Genomic DNA, 26143 nt, shown 5'->3' with positions numbered 1-26143 from the left:
ATATCTGTCCATGTGAGAACAGATAAAAGTCGATCTCTCTCATCTCTCACACTTTTTACAGTCTAATGATTGAGATTCGAGTCTCAAACAAGATCTTTCTTCTGTGTTCCTGGGGTTTCTCTTCATCAGATCCAGAAATGTCTCTGTCTATCAGATAAACATCACATACTCTTTTACATTCCTAACCATTTATCAAAAATCACACATATAACTTATTTTTTAATGTAACTCAATCTGTATATTTTCTGAAAGGTGCTGAGTTCAGATCTGCTGATGTTGGTCGTGTTATCATTGTATCGTTGCTTGTCATTGTTTGTTCTTCAGTCTCACTACTACAATCTTCATTTATAGCATTGGCTGGAAAATAATAATACAAATTATTATTCATATTTGTTGTGGATTCTTCTGAAAAGGATTATTTATAGCACTTATCTTATCCACTTCTCTTGTGTTTTTCTGATTCTGATGCAGGATTTTGAGGACAGTGATAAAGACAGGAATATGAAGATGAGCTCAAAATATTAGAGAATAAATTACATTGAGAGTAAATAAGACAGCTGTGATATTTGTCAATTAAACTTAAATTACATGAAAAAACAGTGTTATAAATGTTAAATATGAGTACAGAAAGACTATAATGAAGAATACTAAATTCATTAGTCAGTCTAATATTCCCTTAAATGTAGGGTTTTAAATACATAAATTATAACTAAATATTTGATTGTAAAATGATAAAAATGTTAATTTCAGCTGTAAATAAGAGGTAAAGTGCTGTTTTGTCTTTTTCAAACCCATACGTTTATGAGTTACAGTCTCAGTTTTTCTCTTTTAATAGACATAAGAGTCGAAACTATTTAAATCTTAAATGACAGATTGTGAAAAGCACATATATCTACATCACAGCGACCTGTAAAACTGAACAGAGATGATAAATTCAGAAAATAAGATGAAAATAACTGGGCATTTTCTATTTGTATGTAGAAACTGAAAGTTCATTATAATTAATTGAGTTCTGAACTAATTCAATGAATCATACATTTCATATATCTTCATTATTCATCATAACCTACAGAATAACTGAATAAATCATTCAATCTGAATTCATAGACTATTGCTGGAATGAAAGAAATGAAAATAAAACCATGACTGTATATAATTCTGTTATATAACAATCATTACCTTTCAGACTGATATGTTTGGCTTGGATTATTTGATATGATTTGTCTGTCATTATTCATTAACCCTTCAGAGTAGTCAAATGTATCAGAAGGAGGTGAATGGAGCAGATTGAGAGGGAGAATGTGAAGAAACAGTGGTGGCGCTGATGCACGAGATCTGTTGTTAACTGGACTTTGATTTTCTCCAAGATGAAGTCGTGTCAGGTGACAAACATCAATCGTGAAGATCGCACAGGTGTTTAACAGCGATCACAAACCGGAAGTGTTTGAAAGACTTCTGGATTCTGTTCCTGCAGCACAAGATCGTCTGAACTACTGCAAGTAAGTCTGAATACTTTCACCATTACACTTATTTAGGAGAATGATGAACGCATTTCAGAGCTGGGTGAAGCGGGATTTGTTCAGTTATAACTTATACCTGTCTGTCGACGAAGAAACAAACCACCGAGAAACAGAGAGATGTTAATAAAACAACCCGTTTAAAGACGATGAATGTTAAAACATTTTTGCAAGTCTGTAAAAATATCTGTAAAAATATAGGATAGCAGTCCGAAAATAATTCTAAAAGTGTTGTTTTATTTCCTCCTTTTTGTATTTTAAGCCGTATTTTAAGACCGAAAGTGTTTTGTGGTCAAATCAAACCTGTTCTTCTGGACAGACAGCTTGATAAACACGAGCAAAACAAATCTTCTTTTAAACTTTTTAATGATCCGAAGCTTAATATATAGTAACTTATTACTGATAGTAATGTGTAAGTAAATATAGACGTGTGTTGTGAGTGATCTGAAGAGATTATTACATGGCAGTATATTAGCATCATATTTTATTTGTATATTGATTGCTTGATAACTGAGAGATTCAGCACTAGTTATTTTCTTCATCATTTGTTCCTCTGAACTCTCATGATCTTGATCTGATTGTCATGTCCAGGTCATGATGAGCATCTGATCGTCTTCAGAGACACAAAGATCTCAGTGTTGAGCTGTTCATCTGCAGTATGTCAGAGAAGAGAGGAAAGATGAGTCTCTCACACAAACAGAGGTAAGACTGAGTCTGCTTTCACAGAAAACAACAACACTTCTCTACAAGCAGTGTTTTCTCTCACTGTTGTCATGTCTAATGATTTGAAAAACAAAGCAGAACTTCCTCTAAACGTGTTTAGATTGTCTCGGGTTAAAAACAGCTTGAAACTTGTTAAATGTCTAATATACAGGAATATTTCAATCCTGTACAACCCCAGAATTAAAATGTTTTACACTTTAGTTTCAGGTTGCACATTTAGTGGATAGAAAATGTAAATAATATGGTAACTTAAGCGAGTCAAAATAATCATTGCAAACTGAAGTATCTCTCGCTGTAAAGTGTTAAATGAACTAAAATGAGTAATAATTTCACTTGTGGCTCAAGTGGTAGAGCATTGTGTTAGCAGCGCAAGGTTGTGGGCTCGATTCCCAGGGAACACATGTTAGGAGAAAATGTTAGCCTGAATCCAATCTTTTTTTTTAATGTCTATACAGGAGCGCTCTTTGATCCATAGCATTGAATGGCTCAAATATGATGGATAGGCCTATAAATATAATATTAAGGTTAGATAAGCCACAAACTAATTTCAGAAGGAATCTCAGTGATTTGACTCTGGAGACAGATCTGTAATTATTTAACACAACACGCTGAATGTCTTAATTTTTCCTCATATAACAAGTCTGTCTGTGATGGGCATCATTGCATTAATAAAACAGGTACTAATACTACAGCAATAAATATTATGTATAGCAGTCAGAACATTGTTTTTTTAACATTTTTTTTAGCTCCAGAAAGATAATGTTTGTATTCAGTTTCTTCACTTTAATCTCTTTCATTCTTTCCTTTCAAATTAATAAAAAATAGCATCAATGTGTAATGTGTCTTTATGATGTTATGAGAGATAATATTCAGTGAATTTCTAAATCTGAACCAACATAATCTGAACTGTCACTAAGGTTTTCAGATAAACCTTTTCCTTTATTTGACAAATATTATATAGAACACCAAGTTCGTTGTGTCTTTTTTGTAAGGATCCACAATTTGACCAAAAATGGTTACACTTGAGTGATGAAATGAATTTGTAGTAAAAAACCTCATTAAATGTTCACTTTGCTGGAGAACAGGTTTGTAAACCGGCTCAAACCCATGCATGCATTGCTACTGTGGTATATTTATTCATCACACAGACCGATTATTTTTCATAGCACGTTCAACACATGTCACACTGTACAGCCCTGGTGTGTAATCTGTAGATATGATGAAGTCAGAAGAGATGTGTTCCAGCTTTCAGTAAAGATCAACTCTTGCTTGTAGAGATTAAGACATGATACAGTAGTGTCCCAAATCAAAAAGATCCCGCTTGACTGTAAATCACTGTCATTTGTTTTAGATGACAGGTTTACATGGTCTTGAAGTATGATGTAGATGAATCTGATTTTGATTAGTTGGTTGATATAATGGAAGGGCCACATCAGAAGTGTCTGTGCTGAGAAAGTGAACGATGCTGAAGCTGTAAATAATGAAGGATGTGAGAGTGTTGAAGATATAGAGAAGAGAAGATATAAATGAAGAAGGGGAGAGAAGTGAGACGACTGAGACTGAGGAGAATGAAGCTGAATGTGGCACAATGGTAGAAATGAAGCTTGTGTGTTAGATGAGGATGATACTGATGTGACAGAAGAGAGCTTGGACTCTACTGTGATGGAAGGGGACTTATACTTTTCTCTTTTACATTGCAGTATATATTGTAGTTTCTTTTCTCGAATTTATGAAATTGATTGTATTAAAGTTTTAAAAATGTTCCCACTCTCTTCTTTCTGTCAATAGTGTAAGATCAGGATCACATGTGTCCAGTTCTGTGTCTGTGAAGAGTGACCGGTCAAAACCTGAACCACCGAAGTTCAGTGAGGAAACCCCATCAGCTACTGAAAGGTATTTCATTTGGTTTGTTACAACATAGCATTAGCTAATGTCTTCACTAGGGTATCTGTGATAGAAAATAGGTAAATAATACAATAAATCACAGAGTTTCTGCTTCTTTCTTCACTGAACTGTCTAGAGCTTCTTTCCAGTAATACAGTTACACAGACAGACACTAGAGAGCATAAATTCAATAATGAATGTGACAATCAAACATGAATGTGTTCATCTATCTACAGAAATGCCCATTTACAACATTAAACCTTTTCAAATGAGACTCTGTTCTTTGTGTCATCAGTGTAAGATCAGGATCACATGTGTCCAGCTCTGTGTCTGTGAAGAGTGACTGCTCAAAAGATGAACCACCGAAGTTCAGTGAAGAATCACCATCAGCTACTGAAAGGTATTTCATTTGGTTTGTTACAACATAGCATTAGCTAATGTCTTCACTAGGGTATCTGTGATAGGAAATAAGTAAATAATACAATAAATCACAGAGTTTCTGCTTCTTTCTTCACTGGACTGTGTCTAGAGCTTCTCTCCAGTAATACAGTTACACAGACAGACGCTAGAGAGCATAAATTCAATAATGAATGTGACAATCAAACATGAATGTGCTCATCTATCTACAGAAATGAGCATTTACAACATTAAACCTTTTCAAATGAGACTCTGTTCTTTGTGTCATCAGTGTAAGATCAGGATCACATGTGTCCAGCTCTGTGTCTGTGAAGAGTGACTGGTCAAAACATGAACCACCGGAGTTCAGTGAGGAAACACCATCAGCTACTGAAAGGTATTTCATGTGTTTTGTGTTATGGCACTAGCTAATTTCTCCTCTGGGATATCTGTGATAGAAATGAAATAAAACCATAAATCAAAGAACAATATCTGCTTTGCTTTTTATTGAACTCAGTCTGGAGCTTCTTTCCAGTAATACAGTTACACAAGCAAGAACAAGGAGGCATAAATACACCATAGAAACATGAATATGTCTTTCCATCTTTCTGTTATTAGTGTCAATAGTTTTTTACTTATAGGACAGAAAATTTAGATTTGTACTTGAGTAGAACCTTCTCTTTAACAGAATTAACTTATAACTGCAGCATTAACAGCTGAAGTTTGCTCTTTGTGTTTGATAAAAAACAGTAGCAAGAGATTTGTTTAATATATTGCCTTAACCACATTTAATTTTATTCACCATTTTGACAGTCTGCATTATGAGACATTAGACTCAGACTTTCAGATTAACAGGAACCACAAGAATTTCACAGACCAACTCCTAGGAATCTTCCAGGTGAAAATAATATTTAATTATTATACTTATAACAAATAAATTGGTTATTGGACAATGTTTCTTTTACAAATATTTTTAATTATGGATCATATAATTTGGACCAAATGAATGTGGATTTGGTTTAATTTTGTTCTTTCGCCTCTGTTTTTTTGTTCTTTGTTTATAGGATCTTGAGAAGAAAATAATCACATTTCTAAAAAATGAACTGGACATGTTTAAGAAAATATTACAAAAAGAGGACATGGAATACTTTGTGAAGGACTTTAATGAGAACAGATGCAGTATGAAAGAAGCAGCTCTTGATCTCACGCTCTACTTCCTGAGAGAGATGAAGCAAGATGAAGCTGCTGATACTCTAGAAGGTAAGAGACTCCAGTGCTGTCAATTAATAATTTTATTATAATTATTATTATAATAATTCCTTTAGACTTCCACATTCTGTTCTGAACATAAACCCAGAGACTAAACAATCTTTTATTTCTGTGTTTAGATGAACTGTTCTTCATTCACCAGCTAAAGTGTAGCCTAAAGAAGAAGTATCAATGTGTGTTTGAAGGAATTGCAAAGCAAGGAGACTCTACACTTCTGAAGAACATCTACACAGATCTCTATATCACTCAGGGTTGTAGTGAACAGGTCAATACTGAACATGAGGTGAGACAGATTGAAGTTGCTTCCAGACGTCATGAATCACAGGAGATACAGGTTGAGTGCAAACATTTGTTTGAAGCACCTGAACAAGACAAGCAGATCAGAACTGTACTGACAAAAGGAGTTGCTGGCATCGGAAAATCAGTCTCTGTGCAGAAGTTTGTTCTGGATTGGGCCGAAGGAAAAGAAAATCAAGATATCAGCTTCATATTTCCTCTTCCATTTAGAGAGATGAACTTAAAGGAGCAAGAAAAACTAAGTTTGATGGACCTTATAACTCAGTTTTTCCCAGAGACAAAAGGACTGAACCTTACGAGAAGAAATCAATTCAAAGTCTTGTTCATTCTTGATGGATTGGATGAATGTCGACTTCCTGTAAACTTTAAGGATAATGAGACGTGGTCTGATGTTTCATCACCAGTCTCTCTGGATGTTCTCCTGACGAACCTCATCAAGGGAAATCTGCTTCCTTCTGCTCTCATCTGGATCACCAGCAGACCAGCAGCTGCCAGTAAGATTCCTCCTGACTGTATCGACCGGCTGACAGAGATACGAGGATTCAATGATGCACAAAAGGAGGAGTACTTCAGAAAAAGATTCACGGATGAGAATCAGGCCAAAGAAATCATTGATCATGTTAAACAATCAAAGAGTCTCTTTATCATGTGCCACATCCCAGTCTTCTGCTGGATTTCAGCCACTGTTCTCCAGAACATTTTAGAGGAGAAAAGAAATAATGTTGTGAAAAACAATCAGACTGATGATGTCTCCAAAACACTGCAGGAGTCAAATACTGAAGACACTCCTAAGACTCTGACACAAATGTACACACACTTCCTCAGATTTCAGATCCAGCAGAGCAGACAAAAGTATGATGGAGAACATACACCAGATGTTTCCTGGGATAAAGATGCCATCTTTTCACTGGGGAAACTGGCATTTGATCAGCTGGAAAGAAACCATGTGATCTTCTATGACACAGATCTGGAAGCCTGTGGTATTGACGTCTATAAGGCATCAGTGTACTCAGGCATGTGTACCCAGATCTTTAAGGAGGAAACTGGGATCACTCTTGGTACCATGTACTGCTTCGTTCACTTGAGCATTCAAGAGTTTATTGCAGCCCTTTATGCACATCTGTTTCTAGACATAAAGAAGATAAGTATATTTGTTCATGAGTCGACAGAACAGGAAAACAAAAGTGAAACCATGATTGATTTGCTCAAGACTGCAGTGGACAAGGCTCTAGAGAGTGATAATGGACACCTGGATCTTTTTCTTCGCTTCCTCCTTGGTTTGTCACTTCAGTCCAATCAGAGACTCTTACAGGGTCTGTTGAAACAGAAAAATAGAAATGAGCAGAGCAAAGAGGAAATAGTTCAGTACATCAAGCAGAAATTAGAGTCTAATCTGTCTCCAGAGAGATCCATCAATCTGTTCTACTGTCTGAATGAACTGAACGACCAAACTCTGGTGAAAGACATTCAGACCCACCTTAGCAAAGGAAGTCTCTCATCTGCTGATCTTTCACCTGCCCAGTGGTCTGCTTTGGTCTTTGTGTTGTTGACATCAGAGGAGGAGCTGGAGGAGTTTGAGCTTCAGAAATTCAAGAAATCAGACGAGTGTCTCATTAGATTATCAGCAGTCATCAAAACCTGCAAAAGAGCTCTGTAAGTTAATATATTTTGTCATGTTTTGTTCTCATCTTAAAATTACATTAATCTACACTGATACATAGCAGGCTTGGACACTGCTGATTTAGTGAGTGAGTGACATGACATACAGCCAAGTATGGTAACCCATACTCAGAGTTTGTGCTCTGCATTTAACCCATCCAAAGTGCACACACACAGCAGTGAACACACACACACACTTTTATTATTTAATAATATTACTATTATTATATGTAGCTTTTTTGCTCACATTTTTGGTCAGTTTTCTCTTTGATAATTTGCGGATGGCGAAAATTCAGTGCATACCTACCTACATCCCCTCCTTGTTTACAAATCCAAAGCAAGTCCATACATCCGCATTTAAATGCAGAAGGGGCTTTCCTGATAACTTTCTGCGATGGCGTCATCTTTATTTTACTAACTTGCTGCATGCTGAAGGCGACCCAGCTGACCTCACCAGAAAACTCAACACAACCGTCTAGTGGATTGTCTAGAAATTGATTTTATTATTCTACCAAATAGTATACTAAAAGATTGATACTTGGCATCTGTGTATCAATACAGTATTGCCGTGGAAAATATTGCGATACTATACTTAGTTGTAGTACACTATTGTTTATTGACGTTAACCTAATGCTGCGTTCCAGACCGACAACTTGGATATACTAATTATAACACAATACAATAGTGTATTATATTATAGTCTTTAATAATATACTTTACATAATAATATATAACATACTTTATATATTTATATGTAATGTTAGGTAAAAAAAAAAGTTAGCCTAAATACACTAAGTCGCTTTGAAAGCTGTAATGTGGAGTCAGACACGCTAGGATCCAATTGCAGTAGAGCTGAAACAACTAATCGATTTAATCGATTAAAATCTATTATTAAAATAGTTGTCAACTAATTTAATCATCGATTAGTTGCTAAATAACTTTTATTTGCCATAAGTGGCTCATTTCGTGCATATTTTAAATCTGTGGTGACCTCAGTGTGGTAGTAATGAGCCACCGCAGGTTTTACTCAGCCAGTACAGCAGGAGAAGTAGCGAATAGCCAATAGCTGGCCTCGTTTTATGTCACGTGCTTCCCGAACAGTTCTCTGCAGTTTTCAGCGGGATGGTGGAGACAGACGGCAGTGGAGTAAGCTCGAGAAAGAAAAAGAAAAAAGCGGAAGATAAAACTAATCGAACGAAGTCATCCAAAGTGTGGGAGTACTTTACTTTGAGCCTTCAAAAAAAAAAAGAGTAACCTGTAAACTTTGCACTACTGAATTGACTTTTATATTTTCAGATTCTCCAGTACAATGTTGTTTGCAAATGTTTAGTCGTAAAAGCTGATAACATTGCTTTTTAACAGTTAACATTTAAAGCTTTACAAACATGTTCTGTGATCAGTTTGTCGTTTACCAGTTCATAATTCAGTCTTGCAGCCTAATTATGACTGAATGAGAGAGGTAAATGTTTAAATGTATTTGAAATGCACTGATCTTTTTCACACAGCAAGTTTTTTGTCTGTCCAATTTTTTTCATATTTTTTCAATACTTTTTTTTTCTGATGGATTTTACTTTAAAATGTGAGTTCCATTCAGGTTTCATGCCATTGGCACTTTATTCGAATGATTGTTTACAATTTCACAGCATAAGCTATTAAGCTGTTTCCCAGGTATAAAATGCAATGTACTACAATTTTATTCAGTTTTATTCTTATTCTTAGTGAAAATATGTTCTGAAAGATTCCTTAATAAGCTTTGTTTCGGGATGTTAAACTACTTTAGGAGCCCTAAGGACGGCCATGGTGAAAACTTTATTTGAAATCTCCTTGTGAAATTTGCTAGAGTACGTATGGGTCAGTGTTTTGATTGCAGAAGAGTTCGACAAAGGATTACTAGCACATAATAAAACACAACTCCAGGTATTTTTTGATGAGGATATGACAATGCAAAATTGTTAATCTCTGAAAAGTCTGTTGAATGATAAAGACCATTTATTAATAAGTTACTTGGGGAAAAAATGGGCAAAACTAAAATAGAGGTACATAAACCGATTAATCGTAAAAGGATTGACAGATTAATTATCAAAATAATCGTTAGTTGCAGCCCTAAATTGTAGTATTAATTTATAGAGTGGTCAGACAGGCAGAAATCAGAAACAGCATCAAGAGTGTCCAGGGATATCCAGAAATCAGTAACAATACCAGACAAAGGTCGGGGCAGGTGGCAGAGAATCAGTTGGTATACATAATCCGAAGTCAAACAAGGAAGGAACAAAAACTAGGAAAACGCTCAGAAATGCCTGACAGAACTAAACAAGACTTCGCAATGTGAGTGATGTTTCACTGATAGGAAACAGGTGTGGTTCAATAATGAGTTCCTAGGCAGGGGTTTATGGGAAATGTAGTCCAGGGTGTACTGTGTCGTGTGAAAGTCTGTGGTGAATAAACAGATGTGCAGTGACCGGATCATGAAAAAAGCGTCTGCTAAATGCATACATTTATTTAAATGTATTTATTCATATACAGTAGAGAGAGAGAGACGTTATTTGTGTATTTGTGTTAAATGTGTATTTCTATTTTTTCAGCCCTTTTTAATTATTTCATTTATTATAAATTTAATAAAAAAAATAAAGACGAGTCATAAGGTGTACAATAAAATCCTTATATTATAATCACATTGCACTTGAATCAAGTTAAAGGTTTAATCTGCCGATTGTCCTGCAGGTGACTGATTAAATCTGTCTTCTTACGATGCACTTAGGGCTTAACGATTACTCCAGAGCACTCGTAGATCTACGATTATTTTCAAGTGCTACTTAAGTTACGATGCTTTTGGGAAACAGACAGTGATATTAAGATCAGTCGTACGATCATTTTTACGAACTTCTTAGGCTTACAAAGCTTTTGAGAACCCTGACCCTGTTTAGTTAGCTTCAGAAGAAGCACATCATGTTATTATAAAACACATTGTTCCATAGTTATTTCTACTCCAATATGCAGTTCAACTTCTACAACTTCTGCTATAAAAAAGATGTACTCTTGCATATCCTCAATGCATAAATGATTAACCTCCAGATTCTACACCTCAAGACACTCATCCAGAAAATAGAGCAGCACTTTGAAATGTATAACTCATTGCCATTAATGATATAAACCTGTTATTCATTTACATATTTTATTAAGTAGGAAATTTGAATCAATGCAATCTTAATATATATGCAGTGTATTTACTGTTCATCTAAAAATAATTGGTATATATATATATATATATATATATATATATATATATATATATATATATATTTACAATTGTATTACATGTATCTAACTCTGTGATTTGATTTATTTCTCTTGTAGGCTAAATGATTGTGGTTTAACAGACAAAAGCTGTCCAGCTCTGGCTTCAGTTCTTGGATCAGATACCAATCTGAAAGAGCTGAACATGAACAATAATAATCTGCAGGATTATGGAGTTAAAATGCTCTGCACTGGATTGAAAAATATTAATTGCAAATTAGAGATACTGAGGTAAGTTTTGTGACAATCTGTAGTGTTTGGTTAGAAGATCCATCTGTTAACATCAACCTAGATCATTTGCCACATAATTGAGGACAGAACTGCTTCAACTCCGTGAAATTTGCAGCATGAACTCTACATTCCACATTCTCTACATTCTCTACAACTCTACAATATCTCTCTCTACTATATATAAATAATTACATTTAAATAAATTCATGCATTTAGCAGATGCTTTTATCCAAAGCGACTTACAGTGCATTCATGATGTAAAGAACTGATTCTCCACGTTTTGGAGATGTCCTATTTATCTCATTTGGATATTCAGAGGCGCCGTAGTGCACGTGATCACGTCATCACATTTTGACAACATTGATTTGTCAGAAGAAACCAATGCTTTCGTTCCTCTGAGCCAAACAGAAATGATTGTTGACGCGTAGTCCCACCCCAAGCCAAGATTGGTTCAAACTGTACCATATTCAACCAATAAGTAGTCATTTGAACAACTACTAAACATATTGCTTTTGAAATATGAACGAACACAAAGTGAAAGTGAAGTCTGTCACGAGTGCATGGATACAAATGCCAACTAACACATTTGCATTAAAAAACTCTCTGAAAAAGCAGAAAAACACACGACAGAGAACTTTGACATAAAACAAATCAAAACTAAGGATGAAACAGTGGTACATATCTGATAAACCACTGGAATTTATGTCTTAGGTCGCTAGGCGATGTTCCAGTAAAATCTAATTTCACTCACTCATTTTGTGTAGTTTGTGAATCATTTGCACTGTATTGTTGAAGACAATTTGTGTAATTGTTTTACTAAAGCCTATGCTATGCTTCTTGCTGCTGGGTGCTTTTTATGTGTCTTCATCATCATCACCAGTATTTGTCATCTGTCAGCTGAGACATACTGGTAAATACTCAGATTAAAACTGAAGTGTTTTCTCTTTATGCAGTCTGAAGAACAACTGTATCACAGAAGGAGGTTGTCATGTTCTGGCTGCAGCTCTAAATTCAAACCCTTCAAATCTGACAGAGCTGGATCTGAGTGAGAATAAACTAGGAAACCCAGGAATGAAGATCATCTCGACTCTGTTTGAAAATGTACAGTGTAGACTGGAAAAGCTGAAGTAAGTATCACAGTAATTACACACTCAAGTGACCCACCTGTTTCATAGATTTGAAAATACTCATTATGGATTGAGATATATTTGGAAATAAAAACTAAATAAATGCTGTTTTACAAGTTATGGAGAATTGTTCTATGTGGTAACACTTATAACTGAACGTTATTATACGTTATTATAAATCATTTATAAATTATTAGTTAATGATGAACTAATCATTTACAAAACTTGACTACACATTCATAATTTATTAATAAGTGATAAGTTAACATTATAGTAATGTTTTATTAATTCTAAGTCACTTATAAGTAACTAGTTAATGATGAATGAATCATTTACAAAACATGACTATACGTTCATAAATTAATAAGTGGTATGCTAATGATTTACAAATGTGTTGTAAGTTATCTTAAAAAATGATAAAATCATCAAATTCATGTTTTGATCAATTCAGCAAAGGCATGAGTAAAGTATTAGATAAAGTTTAATACACTTTTGAGTGATTCTGAGAATCATGATGAAATTCATATTGGATCTAAACATTTGTTAAAATTTTGTGCAGAATCTTTTATTCTTTAAAATCAGCAATAAATGCTGTCTGTAAGTGTTTAGAAGCTTCTGTCACGTCTCTACTACGGTCTTGGCCCATTCCTCGCCTGATAAAGCTTCCAGATCAACGATAATCTTTGGTTTTCACATTGCCAAAGCTTTTTTCAAATTCAACTAGATATTTTCAATGAGAATTAAATCTGGAGACTGAACAGGCCACTTAAAAACATTTGCAGCAGACATAACGCTGAACCATGGGTCCAAGAAGTTCCAGTTTGGTCACATTACTCGATAAAACATTCTTCCAGAGCTCCACAGGTCTACACAAGTGAATTTTAGCAAGTTCAAGTTGGCCTTTTGTTCTTCTTGATCTGTATATAGCCTTAGACTTTCTAAAGTAATATTATTTATTCTCTGTAGCTTTTCTATAGCTTTTGTGAGATCTCTGTTGACTTTGCCATTTTTGCTAAAATCTCTGAGGGTTGAGTAATTTTGATTGACTGTAGGTTATAATTGTGGAAAATTAAAACTGCAAAAATTTTAAATTGCATTTGTTGTAGTTTCAGTTCACTAATATATAACTTTACCCAGCTTTACTGTCAAAAGAGTCCATTCAGGCCCAAATTCCTGTAGTGCATCTTTTTTATTTTCTTCATTCTAGAACATGTACTTGTGTGACAATCTGTGTTATAATGAAGAATAACATCTTTTCTAATAGACTTTCAGACTGCAGTATCAGTGAAGAAGGTTATAAAGCTCTGTCTTCAGCTCTGAGATCAAACCCTTCACACCTGATAGAGCTGGATCTCACAGGAAATGATCCTGGAGAATCAGGAGTGAAGCTGCTCAGTGATTTACTACAGGATCCAAACTGTCAATTCAACACACTGAGGTGAGACCTGATGAAATAATGCTATATAAGTTATACACATGAATTATTTATATTATATATAAATATTAGTGTATTATTTCTCTAAATTATTAAGGTATACAATTTATTGCATCAAAAATGTTCAGAATGATCAAACATGAAAGATGAGATGCTGCAGCTTCTGTAGTTTTGATGATAAATGTCAGCACAGTTTAGTTGTGTTAAAAGTTACAGCTTAATCAGACATTTTGGTTTATTAGATGTGCTGGTGTTCAGTATTTCAGTGCCTCGATAGTTAACTTATGATTGTGAAAAATATTCAGTGTGAGGAGTTATCCTGACTGTTTGAAAGTTACTGAATGCACTGTACATTAATCTCCATCAAGCTCAGATTCACAACACTGTAGATCACTGATCTAGAATAGAGAACTGGATTACTAATGACATCATGAATGTGAAGCCACCATATTGGTAATCCCTAGTGTGTGTGTAAATGTTCTATTGAATTAATAGGAAATTATATGATTTTAATGAGACATCACATAAGTCACCGTTTTTAAATCTGAAGTATCCCTGTACATACTTACAATGCAAACACTCAAGGGAATTTCCTCTACTTATTAAAAAGCTACGTTCATTACAGTAGAGAACATCATGAACATGATAAACATCAGACGGACACGACCTCAACATATAACAAATGACAAAGTGCTCATTCTGAAATCGGAAAAAGAGTTATGCTTCGTAAACACATCTTTATTCGCATTGAACAGTTATTTATTGTTTATATAATTCTGTTATAGTGTTTTTATTCGTACAGTAGCTGCTAACTGCAAATGTTTCAACAATGATTTTGTTAACAGCATTCATTTTGAAGCAGGTAAGGATTTAAATGGTGGTTAAATTATTATTCATTTAGCATACAACATTTTACATGGAAACAGTAGCTAATGCTAGTAAACCTATTTGCGCGATTTTGGAGAGTCTGAAATAGAGGTCTTCACGGGTCCAAAAGTTTGTGCCAGAATCCGAAAGAGATCCGTAATGTACTACATTGAACCGACACGGACCAGTCTATTATTTCAAAAGCTGGACCTGAACCCACCTGGAAGACAAAGCCCCGACTGGACCCGATTGTAACATATTCCACCTTAAATTGCTATTGCAAGCCAATAAACCTGTTGCGAAAAATATAACTTTTTGTCTTACCTAATTTAAGGAGCCATAATCTCTCTTCTTTGCTTCGAGTCTGAATCTGACCACTAAAACTTTGATTAAATGGTTCATTTATATTATTATAAAAAAGGGAGAAAATGTAAAGCGCAGTTTGGCTGTCTAACATCGGAGAGAGAGAGCGAGAGAGAGAGAGAGATTGCTTTTTGTTTTGGCTCATACTTTTCTTTTCCTAATTTTACAAGTGGCAAGTTACAAAAAAACAAGCAGTGTCTGATCACAGCCGGGTGTTCCCCGAGTCTGATGATCGCACGGGCATTACACACAATGTTAAACAGACCCGGGACCCGAGGGGATTACACACAACATAAAAAATAATCCCGTTTGACTGATTTGCTTCAAATCGGGTGATTTTAGGTCAGCGGTTTGCATGTGACTCAATGGTGCTCTCTGCTGGTAGGGAATAATAAGACGGCTGATCAAACACTTTTGTTGACTTCACTGCCTTTTGGCAGTTTAGAATGTGATGAGTGATCCAGTCAAATATAGATCAGTGTTGTAGATCTACTACAGTAGATATATTACAGGCCACAAACATGTGATGTGTGTCAGGAGAGGATCAGTGATACACACACACACACACACACACACACACACACCTGTCTGACCCCTGCAGAATTACATCAGATAAATAAAACTATCCAGAGATGGTCTGAACCCATGGCACCTAATAACAAAAGAGATTTAACAAAAAAACTCTTGGCCACTAGGGGCAGCCATAATTAGTACATGCCATTACTTAAACCAAATAAAACTTCATGCACATTTAACACAGTGTTTGGTGAATTCTGCTTGATAATAATAGGAAGAGCCGGCATCAAAAGATCAACTTAATATATCTCTATGAATGCTTAGCTGTCACAAGCTAGTTATCTCTTTGCTAACTTTCCTCATCTCCTGCTTAAAAGCCAGAAAGATCTTCAGATGCTTGAGAATCATGATCTAGTGAGCTTTTGCCCCTGAGTTTATTTTAAATTTACTTTTATCTTGCACATTGAATTGATTCCAGCTTCATCTTCATCTTCTCTGCAGGTTTTTGGGTCCTGCTGCAGATGAAGGCTGTCAGTATGTGACTGGAATTGTGGGTAAAAACCCGTTACTCCTGAGAGAGCTGGATCTGAGTGATCATAAACTAGGAGACACAGGATTGAATCAGATCTCTGCTCTACTGCAGGATAAACACTGTACACTCAACACACTGCAGTGAGTAGTATCTTACATCATTTCACATGTTACATGACTAGTAATGTTACAGTCGTCTATTTTAATTCTCATTTGAGTCCGACCCCACGTTATAAAGCTTGGAAGATCCAGGACATTTTTAATATAACTCTGATTATATTTGTCTGAAAGAAGAAATTCATATACATCTAGGATGTCTTGAGGGTGAGTAAATCATGGAGTAATTTTCATTTTTGTGTGAACTATCCCTTTAAGTGCACAGGGGTTGGAGAAAATAATGTGAACACATTAGAAATATCCAGTATTTTATTAATGTGTTTACCATCGTTTGCCTTTAATACAGCTTAGAATAGATTCATACAACTTTTGAATAGACTTTCAATTAAATTCTGTCTCTAACTTCTGCTGTGACTGCTGAATGTGTTCATGTTTACTGACTACAAACTGAGGATTGAAGACTAATTAAAAAAAAATTATATGTGTGTATGTGTTTGCATGTTTCTATATTTAAATGTAATTTCATAAAGGCAGTCTGGTTTCCACTGTCACTTCTGGGGCTTCCTCTGGGACAACGGCCAGGGTTTTTTGGCCGACTGGGTCTCTGAGTTTAGGTTAGAGGAGGTTATGAATGAAGCTGGAGTTTCTCTGCATCTGGAGAGCATCAGTGCCGAGGATCATTTCATAAAGTTAAAGACATTAATAATAACAGCTCAGAAGTCACTTTCAGACAGCAGCGAGTGTTTGAAATAACTTCTGTTTGAGATCTGATGTGGATTATGATCACCTAACAAGGCAGAAATATTTATAAGAGATAGACTATGCACACTAGCCATTAACATTAACATAGTAAACATGGTAAGACCGCTTGAAGAAATCAGAGTCAGCTTTTCATTCAGACGATCACAATAGTGTATTATTTAGTGTAGTGTATAGTAACATGTTTTATCGGTCCTAACTCATCTACGCTCCATGTAAATCTTTAACAAAGCATGCAAACAAACATCTGCTTTTATCATGTTTGTTTTGTGATCGCGCTGGTTCCAGTGACTTATCTATTATTAGTTTTCTGATAACTTCTTTGTTGGTGACATGATGGAGTTGTGTGCCGTTGTTCCAGAGAGGTGTGTAAAGGGTGTTTTAATGAAGCGCTGAGGAGTTTCTGACCCGACGGTGGAAACACAGAGTGATTCTGGGCTCAGTGCTACAGATCTGAATTATTATGATACACTGACACGTCATCGAAGTATTAGTCCTTTACCACGTCACAAACTCATCAACACTGATTTTAGTAGATTTTAAACCTGGAACACAAAAATATTGCAAAAATCTCAAAATGAACTAGAATTGTTCAACAATTAAAATGAATGAATGCTAACATTGTCTTCTATGATGTGCAACACAAACACCTCTGATACAATCTCAGAAAAAGTAGTGTGGGGTTTCATGACCCTTTAAAAACTAACTTCTAATTACCATCACTGACTGTTACCTTGTTTATATATGTCAGAGGTCGCACGCCTCTGGAGCAACTAGGGGTTAAGTGTCTTGCTCAGGGACACATTGTTGTCTCACAGTGGATTCGAACCCGGGTCTCTCACTCCAAAGGCATGTGTCTTATCCACTGCGCCATCACCATATGTATTTGTAGATTTTTATATGTTCATATATTTTTGTATAGTTCATCTGTCTATATTATTTACTAAACATGTTTGTGTAAGAAAGACTTGTAAAGTAAGTTGTTGTGTGATCGAACTTTTGAAAGTTCTGCTAATACAGCAGGTCAAAAACACAACCCAATATCCAATCATTTCAGTTAATAATAGCAAAAATACACAAACATTTCTCTTTTATCCAGTGGGACAGAACTGTTTTCATTGTGTTTATTAATGGGACACAACAGAATAGTTCTGTGCTGCTGTATCAGAACATATTCATAGTGTTTATTGATGCTTCATATCATCTCTCTGTCATCAAACACCAGATTAATGAATGTGTAACACAACTGAACAGAACCGGTCCAGACTGGGCTTTATTCTGTGCAGGCATTGCTTCTTCAGTCTGACCTGTTTCAGAGAAATATTACTGTACTTCACATCTACACACACAGACAAACCTACAGTTTTATTTAGATGTGCAAAGTTGAATCTGTGTAGCAAAGCTGATCAAGTCACTGGACAGAGCAGAGCGAATGCATTTACGTTGTAGTGATGTGCAGACCAGAATCAGTTTAACACAAATACACAGCAGTCAGGACTTTTATTTTAGACAATATGATCCGTTTTAGACACAAGATGAAATAAGAATTATATGACAGAAATAAAAAGATATGAAAGATTTTAACACCTTTCACACAAGGTTGTTAGGAATTAAAACTTCATTGTATTTCTATCAAGAATCAGGAGAAATTGTACATAAATCATGAGAAGTGTCAATTATTTGATTAAATGAACAACTTATTTGTTTTTCTGTTTTGAAGACAAATTGTGGAAAATTATCCAAAGGTGTTCAGACACTATTCCTCTATTTTTGGTTTTATCAAGACATTGTGTCTTTCTTAAATAGTTTTCTTCTATTTTCTCTCTTTCTCTCAATGTAGATTAAGATGCTGTGCTGTGACAGATGAAGGTTGTTCTGCTGTGACTTCATGAACATAATGTGTCTGATTCATTGTGTTTTCTCTTTCTGTCTTCAGTCTGTGTGGATGCAGTATTACAGAGAAACAGTGTCTCATCCTGACTTCAGCTCTGAAATCAAACCCATCACACCTGAGAGAACTGAACCTGAGCAGGAATGAACTACTAGGAGACTCTGGAGTGAAACACCTCAGTGATCTACTGATGAACACACAATTCAAGCTGGAGAAACTAGAGTTAGTATCATTATACTCTACAGCAGTTACAGTCAGATTGATTTATCAGGATACATAATTATTTCCAAAAATGAATGTACCCTTGTGATCTTTAATGAAAATAACTATCACTTTCTCTCATAAACACATCTCTTCTCTCGTCTGATGATGTGAAGGAGGGAAAACCTGTCAGTCACATGAGATCACAGCAATACATTTACATTTACATTTATTCATTTAGCAGACACTTTTATCCAAAGCGACTTACAGATGAAGACAGTGGAAGCAATCAAAAACAACAAAAAGAGCAATGATATATAAGTGCTATAACAAGTCTCAGTTAGGTTAAAACGGTACACCTAGCATGGGCTTTTAAATAATATAATATAAAGAAAACAGAATAAAAAAAAGAATAGTGAGTAGAATAGAACACACACACACACACACACACAATTGCATAATAAATGAAAAGAAAATAGAATATAAAAAGATTAGAAAGGTAGTTAGATTTTTTAAGAATAGAATTAGAATAGTGAGTGTTAAAGTTCGAGGGTCAAATAAAGATGGAAGAGATGTGTTTTAAGCCGATTCTTGAAGATGGTTAAGGACTCAGCTGCTCGGATTGAGTTGGGGAGGTCATTCCACCAGGAGGAACATTTAATTTAAAAGTCCGTAAAAGTGACTTTGTGCTTCTTTGGGATGAACAAATCAAGCGACGTTCACTTGCAGAACGCAAGCTTCTAGAGGCACATAAGTCTGAAGTAATGAATTTAGGTAAATGGGTGCAGAGCCAGTGGTAGTTTTGTAGGCAAACATTAATGCCTTGAATTTTATGCGAGCAGCTATTGGAAGCCAGTGCAAATTGATAAACCGAGGTGTGACGTGTATTCTTTTTGGCTCATTAAAAATTAATCTTGCTGCCGTGTTCTGAATTAATTGTAAAGGTTTGATAGAATTGGCTGGAAGACCTGCCAAGAGAGCATTGCAATAGTCCAGCCTGGACAGAACAAGAGCTTGAACAAGGAGTTGTGCAGCATGTTCCCAAAGAAAGAGCTTGATCTTCTTGATGTGGAATAAAGCAAATCTGCAGGATCGGACAGTTTTAGCAATGTGGTCTGAGAAAGTCAGCTGATCATCAATCATAACTCCAAGACTTCTAGCTGTTTTTGAAGGAGATATGGTTGATGTGCCTAACTTGATGGTGAAATTGTGATGAAACGATGGGATATTGTTTACAATAGCAAACAATTATCAGCTTTTCATCAAAAACTCATGAATTCCTGACCGGCAGTGTTGTTTTGTTTTTAAAGTGGTTTCACTCAGACATGCATCACGATAAGAACAAAATACGATCACAAAATCTTGTACTTGTTGACTGTAATCTACAATCTTAAAATATCTTGAATTAAATTTTCTGAATATAATTTTCTTTATTTGTTGCATTTAAAATAAATTCTAACATTTTAATGTTATTTTTAAGATGCTTCTGTAGTTGATCCTGTATCTTAATTACATTATAAATCACAAACCCCCCTTTTTTTGGTCAAACTAAAGATTCTCTAGACTTGAAATGTTATTATGGCTGTGTAATTATTTATTCATTGTTTTCAGGTTTTAGCATCATTTTATTTATAGCAGTGTATGGTGTTAACACATGATGAATTACTCACACATGAACATAACGTGTCTGATTCATTGTGTTTTCTCTTTCTGTCTTCAGTCTGAGTTATTGCAGTATTACAGAGAAACAGTGTCTCATCCTGACTTCAGCTCTGAAATCAAACCCATCACACCTGAGAGAACTGAACCTGAGCAGGAATAAACTACTAGGAGACTCTGGAGTGAAACACCTCAGTGATCTACTGATGAACACACAATTCAAGCTGGAGAAACTAGAGTTAGTATCATTATACTCTACAGCAGTTACAGTCAGATTAAAGATCACGGTTTACTTTCAGAAAGTCACCATGAAATTAAAGTTGACAGTTATTATTTTTTATGGAGTATTGCAGTGCTGAAATGATTTATCTGAGCACATAATGTATTTCTAATCCTGATCTTTGATCTGAATAACTTTCCTTCTCCTCACAACTGTCATGAATCCTGTCCGTGGTCTTCCGTCCGCTCTCCACCAGAGGTCCCGCTCCTATTATATTGACTCACACTACACAGACTGTTATGTGTCCCCCGGACTACATTTCCCATGATCCATTGCACTGATTAACCATAACTGAAGGAGATTCATCTGTGATATCTTGACAGTGAACTACGGTTCTGTGTATTAAATACTGCTCCATCTGAAATCACATCGAATCACAATCAGGACCCCCCCCCCCCAATCTGAGGGTTGCCCCCTTAAAAATATGATTAAAAACCATGCGTTTTATTGTAAAAAAAAAACATGTTTTATACTTTGAATAATAGTGTAAGTATTAAAATAATAAACACAAACGTGGCAAAAATGTGTTTTATATTTATAAATATTTTGAGTCTCCCCTCCGCTGCCTCACAGTGCTTTGATCCAAATGACTTTTTCTTTTACATCACCCACACACACACACACACACGAGTTCGATGAGAGAGATCAAAGTCAATAGTTGCCCAAAACTCCAAACTTGCCCAAATTAAAAGGGGAAGTCTTGGCCTAGTGGTTAGAGAGTTTGACTCCTAATCCTAAGGTTGTGGGTTCGAGTCTCGGGCCGGCAATACCACGACTGAGGTGTGCACTTTGTAGAGCAAAGTGACGGCAATTCAAGCATTTTCATAATCTTTGATTTGTATAAAAAGACTTTGATTCTTGAAGTAATGCCGCAGTTGTCACAGGAAAAAAAACTTTTCCCCTGCAAGCGCCAATCCGAAAGCCAGAAACACGTAAGTGTGAAAAAGGCTAATCGCGCAGAACCTGTGCAAGCACGGCTCTTAATGGTATGTTTGTTTGTTGTTGTCTCATACTTTTTTAGATATGCTGTTGTTCGTAAACGCTACTGCTTCTGTTAGCTTGTAATATACAGGTTTATTCTGATGAAAGCTTTAATACAGCACAGCAACTACATGTGTGTCCATGTAGAATGCTTCTCATTGCTATGTGGAAATAAGTGTTTAAATGGAACCGTTTGTTGGAGCTGATCTGAAAGAGAGAGAGAGAAATGCAGAGCTTGTGCAGAGCGATACAAGGAACCGTATTAAGAGCCGCTGCTATAGAACATTGATTTTGAAACTTGTGAATCCATTAGAATCATTAAAAGATAGAATCACGATTTATATATGAACAGATTTTTACGTGCAACCCAAGTTTTCTCTTCCACTTCTCTAAAGCAGCACGGCATGGCCTCGCCCCCTTCGTCACATGTTCCCGGGGGCGGGGTTTATCTGGGTTTGTGATGTAACGGAGCTGGGAAAAAGCTTGTTGTAGTACAGGGATAGGCAACGTCGGTCCTTGAGTGCCGCTGTCCTGAGTTTAGCTCTAAGCCTAATCAAACACACATGAACAAAGTCATCAGGTCTTCAAGATTCAGACAAGTGAGGCTTTTTTCAGGGTTGGAGCTAAACTCTGCAGAACATGCCCTACCCCTGTTGTAGTCCCTAGCATTGGACTTTTAGTGCTGCAACTGTGCAGATATTGTTTATGCTCAAACAGCAACATTGCACATTAACTTATGTTAAAAAAGTGAAATCACAATCAACCACCCCTTTAAAATAAAAAGAGTCAAATACAAATTAAATACAAATACAATTGTTTTATAGTAAACTTAAAAAAAGTGCTATTATTATTATTATTTATTATTATTATCTGAACCATAGTTATTATTTTTTCATCTTCAAACTTAAACTCAGCAAGCTTTTATTTTGGCGGGTTGCTCGTAAGTCTGTGTGCTTCTGGGTTTAGTCTAAAGAGCGTCAGTGAATGAAATGTCTCAGTTCTGCATTGTGCTTTGAAAACGTTAACAGGAAGCCTAGATTTATTCTTTCAGTTTGAATAGAAATCTTATACAGTACAGTTTGTGGATCTAAAATAGTAATTGTGCTTTAACAGCTGTCAATCATGTCGGTCCACAAACACACACTCTGAACTCATTTACAGCACGTTTCTTATTTTGGTCGTGCATGCACACCTGCAGAACACTTATGTGCACCCCGTCTATATTCAATCAGTTTTTTTTATTATAGCACTTGTGTATCATTGTTCTTTTGTTGATTCTGATTGCTTCAGTTGTCCTCATTTGTAAGTCGCTATGGATAAAAGTGTCTGCTAAATGTAATGTAAATGTAAGGTTTTGGAAATGTTACATTTTAATTATTGCAGTGTATGGTGTTAACACATGATGAATTACTCACCCATGAACATAACGTGTCTGATTCATTGTGTTTTCTCTTTCTGTCTTCAGTCTGCGTGGATGCAGTATTACAGAGAAACAGTGTCTCATCCTGACTTCAGCTCTGAAATCAAACCCATCACACCTGAGAGAACTGGACCTGAGCGAGAATAAACTACTAGGAGACTCTGGAGTGAAACACCTCAGTGATCTACTGATGAACACACAATTCAAGCTGGAGAAACTACAGTTAGTATCATTATACTCTACAGCAGTTACAGTCAGATTAAAGATTACGGTTTACTTTCAGAAAGTCACCATGAAATTAAAGTTGTCAGTTATTATTTTTTTATGGAGTGCTGAAAACCTGTCAGTCACATGAGATCACAGCAATAACAAACAATTATCAGCTTTTCATCAAAAACTCATGAATTCCTGACCTGCAGTGTTGTTTTGTTTTTAAAGCTGTTTCACTCAGACATGCATCACGATAAGAACAAAACATGATCACAAAATCTTGATGAATTACTCACACATGAACATAACGTGTCTGATTCATTGTGTTTTCTCTTTCTGTCTTCAGTCTGTGTGGATGCAGTATTACAGAGAAACAGTGTCTCATCCTGACTTCAGCTCTGAAATCAAACCCATCACACCTGAGAGAACTGAACCTGAGCGGGAATCAAATAAAAAACACAGGAGTGAATCACTTATGTGACGTACTGAAGGATTCACGCTGTAAACTGGAGAGATTGAGGTCAGTAACATTCACAGACAAGAATCAAAATGATGAAAATCACTTTGTTTAACTCTTATGTGCTGTTCAAGATCTTTTCAGACCCCAAATGATGTTTGCTGAAATAAAAACTAATGTTCTCTTTATCTAAATGACACGAGACTTTGTACGGTTGTCAACACATGGTAGATCTACAAATAGAAAATTACACTGGATTGAGATCTGGTTGTGTGTTAGTGTGAAAAAAGTCACTCTCTGGAGACCCACATTGAAATGAATGAGGAAATGATCAAATCAATACTTTTTCTTCTTAATTTATCAAATAAAATCAATAAATCCACCACAATTCAGATCACAAAATACACGAAAATGAAGTGGCAACCCTTCCACACGTTCACAGTACACACACACACAAACACACACAGACACACACTCAAAAGACAAACACCCATAGATATTAATGGAGACTATAAAAATGTTGAATTTGTTGTTACATAATTTGTCAAAAATGTCTGAAGAGGTGACACTCAGCACTTTTAATGTATTTTTCTAAATATATAAAAAATAACATAAATACTTAAACTACACGAATGTGGAGTTAAATCATTAATAAACTGAGTATTATTAAAGTCTTTTTTTTACATACATTACATTTACATTTAGCTGACGCTTTTATCCAAAGCGACTTACAATTGCTATATATGTCAGAGGTCGCACTAGGGGTTAAGTGTCTTGCTCAGGGACACATTGGTGTCTCACAGTGAATTCAAACCCGGGTCGCTCACACCAAAGGCATGTGTCTTATCCACTGCGCTAACACCACGGATGTTATCACAGAATAAGTCTCTTCAGGAGGACACAAGTCCTGATCACCCTGTCGGTGATAATAATACTTGTTTTTAGAAACAAAATGTCGTTTTGTTGGCTGTGTTCTCTGGAGAGCCCAAACAGCACGAGTGTCGTCCCCAAACGAACAGCACATAAGAGTTCAACAAAACACTTTATACTCAATATCTCATGATGAATGTGTTCACATTATATTTGTGAAAGATTCTTCATCTTAATGATGTGTTTGTAAGATGATCTCTCTTCCTCTGTTTGTCTCTTTCTAGTCTTTATGATTGTGGCATTACAGATGTTTCTTCTTTAACTCAGTCTTTGACAAACACAAAAGCTCTGCAGTTTCTAAAAGAGCTTGATCTGAATTATAATAAGATTGGAGACTCAAAGCAGAAGCTCATTGATGTGCTACGAGACTCAAACTGTAAACTGAGGTGAGTAAACTTCACTTTGTGATATTAAAGAGATTCATTTACCTCTGATATGTGAACAAATATATACTTTCAGATATTAGTGAAAAGAGTTGATCAAATGATCCTCAAGCTTTATTTCAAAGGGTTTGTGTCAGAATGAAATGTAAAGTTGATAAAAATGTTGAACACAAAGGAGGAAAGAGAAGAAAAGCAGACTGTCACAGCTTTCTACAGCAACAGCTGCTTTATTAATGAGATCAGTAATAGTGAATCATTAGAGTTTGAAATAGATTTGTTCAGATTGTAGGAAAACGCTGGTAAAATCAGAGCAGATTCAGCTTCAGCTCACAGTCGTCCAGCATCACATGATCAATGTCTCTGTCTCTTGTGTGTTTTTACTTTGACAAGCAACACGTCACATTACTTTACACTTCCTTTCTGTAAGAGATAATGTACCTCCAGCCGCTTGTTATCACAGAATAAACCCGACAGGGTGATCAGGACTTGTGTCCTCCTGAAGAGACTTATTCTGTGATAACATCCGGCTGCATCTGCATTATCACACTTATTATATGCTTTCTTGACACACAAGTGAAGAATTAGACACAATTTAGATTCAGCTAAACACTTCTGCTCAGTTAGCAACAACTTTGATTACAGGATTTTAATGTAACTTTTTACTGTGATTGAAATATAGTAACTAATTAATACTTTATTCTATTGAACTCTGATTATCTTCTCTTCTGTTCAATCTTAGAGTATAG

At 35.6% G+C, this 26143-nt stretch overlaps 1 protein-coding gene across 1 annotated transcript; it reads left to right on the top strand.

Annotated features, from left to right (window-relative positions):
- The first annotated feature begins 2111 nt into the window (after positions 1 to 2111).
- On the top strand, positions 2112 to 26143 carry LOC132159288 (NACHT, LRR and PYD domains-containing protein 3-like). Its single transcript, XM_059568815.1, has 11 exons — positions 2112 to 2219; positions 4420 to 4524; positions 5334 to 5418; positions 5585 to 5780; positions 5909 to 7739; positions 11100 to 11270; positions 13662 to 13835; positions 18922 to 19090; positions 20799 to 20968; positions 25239 to 25400; positions 26137 to 26143. Exons 1-11 carry the CDS (start codon positions 2176 to 2178, stop codon positions 26141 to 26143), a joined length of 3114 nt encoding a protein of 1037 aa, XP_059424798.1. The 5' UTR covers positions 2112 to 2175.

This window comes from Carassius carassius, chromosome 16 (genome assembly GCF_963082965.1).
Source record: "Carassius carassius chromosome 16, fCarCar2.1, whole genome shotgun sequence".
In the NCBI taxonomy this organism is placed as follows: domain Eukaryota; kingdom Metazoa; phylum Chordata; class Actinopteri; order Cypriniformes; family Cyprinidae; genus Carassius; species Carassius carassius.
Note: the sequence above shows the minus strand (reverse complement) of the source record. Positions and strands in the feature narration are given on the sequence as shown.

Excerpts from the sequence above, each read along its gene's own strand:
- LOC132159288 (XM_059568815.1), top strand. The coding sequence starts at position 2,176 with ATGTCAGAGAAGAGAGGAAAGATGAGTCTCTCACACAAACAGAG. Across the intron at positions 4,525-5,333 it reads TCACCATCAGCTACTGAAAG|TCTGCATTATGAGACATTAG; the intron begins GTATTTCATTTG and ends CCATTTTGACAG. Across the intron at positions 5,781-5,908 it reads AGCTGCTGATACTCTAGAAG|ATGAACTGTTCTTCATTCAC; the intron begins GTAAGAGACTCC and ends TTCTGTGTTTAG.